This window comes from Branchiostoma floridae, chromosome 3, assembly GCF_000003815.2.
Source record: "Branchiostoma floridae strain S238N-H82 chromosome 3, Bfl_VNyyK, whole genome shotgun sequence".
Lineage (NCBI taxonomy): Eukaryota > Metazoa > Chordata > Leptocardii > Amphioxiformes > Branchiostomatidae > Branchiostoma > Branchiostoma floridae.
In genome coordinates, this window is record NC_049981.1 from 29,785,242 (window position 1) to 29,792,702 (window position 7,461).

Genomic DNA, 7,461 nt, shown 5'->3' on the forward strand with positions numbered 1-7,461 from the left:
CATACTGCAGAAGTAGTTACCTGATGAACCCATACTGCAGAAATAGTTACCTGATGAACCCATACTGCAGAAATAGTTAACCTGATGAACCCATACTGCAGAGATCCGTCAGACAAAGGGAAATGATAACCCTCTCGTGGAGTAACTGTCCAGGCCGACTGTTTACCCAGTGTTTTTGGCGAAGTTTTCAATTACTGTCCGCACCCCCGTAAGAAAGGGCCGACGGTGAAGGCTACAATTTTGTCACGATGAAGCCAGGTAACGTTTGTTATCCCCAAAATCGCGCTCCTAGCGGCCGGCCTTACAGTTGCCGTTACCTTGAGAAGACGGTCATTAACCCCAGCCAGCTAGAAATTGTGTAAATACAGGCTAACACACGCTATATTCATTGTTTGTTATTTTTTAGTGTGATTTTTGTTTGTTTTTAAACAGAGTTGTTAGTGAGATTCATGAAGTCAACGCAATATCTTCAAAATATTGCTTTTTTAAAAGACCGCCCGCCAATTTGAAATAGCCCGTTTCTGAAAACAACGGACATAGGTTATCCAGCGGATAAAGGTGAACTATCATTAGTTTACAAAGTGGTACGTAATTTGTATTCGTGTTAACTTAATGAAATAGAGAGTTGTAAGGATTGCACGTCAGTTTGAACAACAACAGCACGACCGCAAATGCCATGTTACAGCTCCGCGGGTGTGGCTAAAATGTGGGGAACCGGGTGAGTGAGAAGAGACATACCTTGAATTCTGAGCGATTTGTTATCAGATCGTTTCTGACCCACACCGCACCTAAAACTAAAAGCGTGCCAAGCCAGTAACACAGTAGCCGACTCCCCTAGCGTACTATTGACTCAATTTGTCCACTTTCTACTATTAGACTAATCTCCAAGCAGATCCTGCGGTGTCATAAGATAGTATCAAAGCTGACCAAGGAGTATAGCCGGCCAAAGGGAGTCAGACGGGCAACTGTAGCATACACACTCTTAGGCCGGCTTTACTCCTCTGTCAGCTTTTGATACTATCTTATACTACCATAGGATCCGCTTGGAGATAACTATTAGACCACCGATCCACGGAGCCTGGTAGAGGCTAATAAGGCCATGTTGATTTGATTCTATGGATGACATCCGCGCTCGCACCAATTTTCGGCCGTTTCCACACAAAAAAAAAGTTTTCGACCACACAGTAAATTGTGCAAAGCAGTTGTAAAATGAGAAAAAATGAGCACAAATATTCCGTAGATTGAAAAAAAGTATCAGAAAACAGATAACCAATGTCATAGAATGCCAAAATAAATATAAAGTCAAAGAATAAGATGTGAAAGGACAGAAAGAAAAAAATCTATTGTTGGTAGGGGAAGGTACCAGTACAGAAAATTCAGGTATAGGTCCCGTTCAGGTCCAGAGGATCATTTCCAGGTCCGGACCTGAACCTGGACCTGATTGTCTGTGGAAACTTGAGAACTGGCAATACTCAAAACAATGGTAATTGGTCAATTTTGCTACAAAGGAATCTGTTTGGTGGATTATTGGACTACCACTGGCATTTTAAAAATTCCATCTCCATGTAATAAAGGCTAACTGTCTCTGTACCTCTGACTGTAGAAACTTGGTACAATATAATTGACTATAAACTCTACTTAACTTCGCTATTGTTGTCTTCTTGGCCCGGTAAGACCCCAAATGCCTGCTGACATAGTGTGTCCATTTTGTAATTGGCGAAACCTGTTCCTCTGATTTTTTTTTTTTTCAGGTCTGTTTTTTTTCGGATTGTTCCAAGAAGAAAAACAAATGTTTTGCACCCGTATGATGTACTGGTCCCTACACCTAACTGTTGGTATGCCATATTATGTGTGTTTGTCCTATGTTCAACCTTCCTGGCCACTTTTATTTCATACTGAAGGCAACTTTTTTTTTTGGCCAAACTTTTTTTTTATTCGCTCGCTCGCATCAGTTTTGGAGTTCACAGAGGATGTCATCCATATAATCAAATCAACATGGCCTAACACAGAACATTGGGTTTTGGCAGATCATCTTACTAGTATTTCTTTCATGACCTATTAAACAGTAGTAACTTCATGAAAAAATGGAGTACTGTTTCGTGTGTGTGCCTGTGCGTGTGTTTGTGTTTCCAAATTTTTTAGTCAGCATAACTAAGAACCTCTGGAAAGATTACGATATTTGGTACGTAGGTAGGTGTTGGGAAGACGAAGGTCAGGGTCGATTTTGGCCCCTCTGGTATGTGACCTTGGTACTGCAGCAGAAATGTTGTTTTCTATATCTTTTGACCTGGACGTGATTTCTTGCTGAGAAATAGCTTGCGACGTAAGGAAGAAGTTGTGTATGTTTAGGCCCCCTAGCAGCTTGCTCTGGTTCTGAGAGTTGCCAACAATTTTCACGCCACCATTTTGGACATGACATTTCCCCAGAGCATTTCCCCGACCCTACTACGGCCCTGTCGAGTGTTGGCCTAGCTCTACTACTCTAATACTCTCCAAGCAGAGGTTAGGCTCCTGCTTTTTTTTTTAAGTTTTTTTTTCAGTCGTCTTTATCGGGCTTTCTATTTTGAACTCTTTCTTGGTGTCTCGCGAACTCACATCAAGAAAGAGTACAAAATAGAAAGCCCGATAAAACGACTAGAAAACGTTAAAAAAAACGGGGCCTAACCTCTGCTTGGAGAGTAGGACTGTCCATGGCCGGCTTTACTACCTACTCCAAGCAGATCCTACGATAGCATAAAATAGTATCAAAAGCTGGCAGAGAAGTGAAGCCTTTAAACGTGTGTTTCGCTACCAACAAATTGGCACCTCTTGGCTGACTAGAACACTCCTTGGCCAGTTTGGTACTATCTTATGCCATTAGGTCGGATCTGCTTGGAGATTATTACTCCCCGTGTACCCGACCGTTGTACCGCCGCCCACGGACTGCCATTCAGCTGACCGAACTGCCAACTTCTTTGTGTGCAGAGCCATCGAAAACAAACACTTTCTGTGGGAAAACATGCTGGGCTCTTTAAAAATCCGGGCTGCTTCGGAGTTGTGAGGGTAGGGGACGGACTGTCGGGTATCTGCACCATTTTCTGCCATTTTTAAGGCAAAATCGGGAAAATAACAACTTCGGAAAGGTCGGGGAACTCTTCTAGGTTCGGTTGACCATCACTGTGTTGAACAGTGATCCTCGGGAATTTTTATATGATTTTTTGTTTCCAATTTTTTATTGACGGGGGAGCGGCATTCTTTAAGGCTATCCCGTGTCGTGAGCGCGGAGCTTTCTGATTGGTGGCGCGCTTTTGTGAATGACTTTATTTATTATGCAGGACGACGCAAGCGACCGGTCGTCCAACCACACGAGAGGAATATCTGTGTTGCTTAGCTCGGACACACAAGTCGGCCTGCAATGGGGACCTCGTGTTGAAGAATATATCCCCTTGACAAAAATATATTTTCTGGCCAACCTTTAGTACACATTCTTACAACAACAACAACAACAACGCGCGAGACGCTGTCGGGGTTTCAGTCTGGTCTCACTTTACTTGACATCGTGCCAAGACGATGTCTGGCTCCGTGGACGACCCCGTCTGCATTCACCGGCCCAAGCGTGTGAGGTCCTCGGACTCCCTGCGGCTTCGGCCCGAGCCCACCGCCACTGCCGGCCCGCTCAGTCCCAAGCGCTGCCTCGAGCTGGACGGAGTGATCGACGTGCTCCGAGCCTACGACTCTTACGAAGGAGGCGTGAACTGTTCGATTTGTGGTGAGTGTGGTTTCCTGTTTAAGGACTTCCATTTCCTATAGTGGCTTGCGGCATTATTAAAGCACACCACATACTTGGGTAACAATAGGGCTCGGTTGTTTTTCACAAAAGCTACTATCGGTACGCCACGAAAAATTTCCCCTAACAGGGCTTCCCCGACCTTTTACCAAACGACACCTAGTGTATTTTGTGTCGCTTGTGTTCGTCTACCGCCACACGAAATTTCGTGCGCGAACGCCTTTTCTTACTATTTTTTCTCGATTTTTTAAGTATTTTTCTAGGCGAAAAATAACGCGAGCCACACATGGCCATTGAATATGTAACAGATAGCTTGTTTGCGTACGTGGCTCAGTGACCTCTGTGCTCGTAATTATGCCAACTTTTCCCGCCAAAATTCCTGGCGGTGTCCCACTAGCCTACTCTGCACAGGCTGGGTTCTGTCGTCTTTTTGAGCGTTTTTGTGGGGTTTTCAATTTTGTAGGGTTTCCTTTTTTGTTCCCCAGCTAATCAGAAAACCTCACAAAGTCGGAAAATGGAAAACCTGACAAAAACGCCTGAGAAGAATACTAACGTTTACCAGACCTGGGAAGGACGCTTGTATAGGATACGGGTTATATCGGTATAATATATCGTTTTTTAGAATTTTAAATTTTAACGTAAATGTTGAACAGTTTGAACTTTTCTGTGTCGCCTGGTGTGTGCTTTCGTCTCGTAGAAACGTGTTGTGCGACTTGAACATTTTGCGCACGCACGCACGCACACAGACACACACACGTACACACACACTCACATACACACACGCTCGCGCCCGCGCATGGACACAAAGAAGAAGACAATGCCGATAGTGCAAAAAGCATTATCCCGATCAGCATTAGCAACAAATGAAATTTACCTGTATGTCTAACCTACTTCGACGGCTTAGCAAGATATGTTTTATGTTTATGATTTCTGCATATTTACTTTCAGAAGATTCTCTCAGAAAAATGTTGGCTCGGTTTATGCTTTGTCGATCTATTGTTTTGTTGACACAGTTCTACATACCATTGCTATAGGATGCCTGGATAATTTCTATTTTAAGTAATGCCATGTCAATTTTGCATGCGGGACGACAAGTTAATTGTGCGTGAATTATTCGTCAGGTATTTTCGTAACCTTTTGTCAGCTGCATTTTTTCAATTACGTGTAAGGCAGGTTCAAATTATATATTCTGTCAACCTTCTGGTGTAAGGTTTCCGTTGTGTCTATCGTATATATATAAGACTTTTAGAAATTTCCATTGCAGTGATTGCTTGCTGTAATTCTTAGCTTGCTTTAGCAATATGAATAGAGCAGTAACGTATACAGGCATAGAAATATAACACGACCAATGAAAAATGATCACGTAAATCAACCGAACATTTTTTTTTAAAGAAGGTAAGGTCTAGAACTTTCCATAGACTTTTTGAGACCGTAGGTCCAGTGGGTTGTTATCCACTGTGTCTAGGGCACGGTGTTGGAAGGCGGAGCCCATCCCTCTCACCGCCTTGTACCTCCCCAACCGAAGTCAGGTGCCCATTTTACACCTATTAAAGTAAAATAGCACATAGAATAGTTAACGTAAAGTTGTTAAGATATTGTTCCCATATAATTATCAAGTAGCCTTACCTTTTATCATGTGTGAATCTTATGCACATGGTATGGTTTGTATACGCGTTCCTGTGTGTCTAGTCACTAGTGGTTGTCCTGTTAAGTTGTTGAAAAGACCACAGGAAGAATAGCCAGAATATACCTGTATATTGTGCTAAATGTGGATCTGAATAAAGTCAAGGTCAATCTGCGCGAAGATGCGTAGCGGAATTCGGCCAGGTAATGTTTGTAGTTCTATTTCTGTCTGGTACACTTTACCCCTCTCGTGTTTAACATTGATGTGATACAGCGACCCCTGTCTGTCTTCAAATAGCTTTCGGCAAAATATCTGGGCGAAGAATGAAGTTGCATCATGTACTGAATGTAAATACGTTTTCTTGTTGCACCAGGATACAAGAAATCAGCATACATGACAAACACTCAATGACGATGTATTATCTTAAACGCTTTTCGTCCCTTAGTAAGGATTTTTTGTTATGACTGATTTGGCACTAACGTTAACTCAAGAGTGACCTAAATAAGCTTTTGACAGACAATTGCTGTATTTATTGTCATATACCTTAATGATCCTTAATATTTGAAAAAAATTATCTGCCATGGTTTCTCATATTTCGCCCGTGTGGTGTGATGACGACAATTTTAAGCGATATGTATACATAACGCATCGTTAACGTTTGAGAGAAGACGATCATTTTTAGCCTGGTATATTACGGCTGGATACCAGGCTAGATCATTTTGGCAAATTTTTGGACAAAATCACGTGAGGAGGAGGAGGGGGCGGGTGACATGTCACGTGTGACTCATGTATCCCTCCGCCCCTGTGACCCCTCACCGCTCAGACTTCACAAAAACGTTTCCGTGAACATTTCTCACATTTCGTTGAAGAGATTCATTAGTCACGTATGAGCACTGTTCATAGAATTTCCATCTTTTTAAAGGTACCTCCAAATTTTAGATAGCTGGAAGCCTGGAACCTCTAAATTAATCTAGCCATCGAAAATTTGGATGGTGGATGTACGTGTGTATACCTTTTAATAGAAGTTTTCTGTTTATAGATGAAAATTTTATCAACATCTCACATTTCACAGGTACAAGCCAGGGTACAAGCGTTGTGAATAGTACCGAACCCTTGGGTCCCGACCACAAAGATGTGGGGGCCAAGAGTTCACTAGAGTTCACGGTGTTTCCGATCTGTGCGTCCCGTGAGGCCAACTTATTTATCATTCTGAGTCGTGTAGAACAAGGACTACCTGACAAGTGTGTAATCATATTTTTCTTCGATGTATCGTTTTCAGCGAACATTCTTTTCCCTCGTCTGCCGAAGCCCTCTGGTCTCTCTGGTCTCCCTACTCTCAGGAGTTTAAGATTAAGAGACGAAACACGCGTGAAAATTTTGTTATTTTCTCATATGCTTTGATGATACTTTCGATGTGACATATCATTTGAATCAACCACTCAATAAATCAAGCTCTGGCATAGCACGAGATGTCCAAAACGGAAGTTTTCTGTAGTACCGTACAAAGGTGTTAGGAGGCCCATTATCGAACTTGACCTTCGTTTTCCCAAACCCTTCCCACTACTTGATATCATATCCACCCACGACGAAAATGATGAAAAACACTATAGAGGGCAGGAAAGTATATATTTTAATTTAGTTCTCCTGTGATATTAGACGATTATTAAAGAAGAAAATGCTTCTAATGCAACAAGACCAACAAAGTTCGTTCTGAAATGCTAGTTAATTACTCCACGCAACTATAAACTTCTCGTCAAGATTACGTCCCTCGCCTTCTTGACAGTAACGTTACTTAGCATGGCAGGATTTGTCTTCAGCTAGTAGTAGAGGTAGAAAACGCTTTTTCGGTGGTTGGTTTTTGGACAAGTAACCTGTCGTGGGTAGCTTGACATATCCCTTTTTCTTTCCTTCTTCTCTTGTATGTTATTTCAATTCAAATGTTGGAAAAAGTGTCTAGACTCTAGTTTTCCTTCGTTTTGATTTTGTTATACCTCAATTATAAACGGGTCGTCAAGATTTCCAGATTGCGCCCCCAGCCTACTTGACAGTACTTATCTGTAGGCGGGATGTG

At 42.3% G+C, this 7,461-nt stretch overlaps 1 protein-coding gene across 1 annotated transcript in view; it reads left to right on the top strand.

Annotated features, from left to right (window-relative positions):
• The first annotated feature begins 3,012 nt into the window (after positions 1–3,012).
• The window catches only part of LOC118412619, a 6,290-nt gene continuing 1,841 nt past the window's right edge, over positions 3,013–7,461 (top strand). The window contains exon 1 of the mRNA XM_035815580.1: positions 3,013–3,748. Within this exon, the coding sequence (XP_035671473.1) occupies positions 3,550–3,748 (199 nt within the window). The 5' untranslated portion in view covers positions 3,013–3,549. The remainder of the gene's footprint in view (positions 3,749–7,461) is intronic.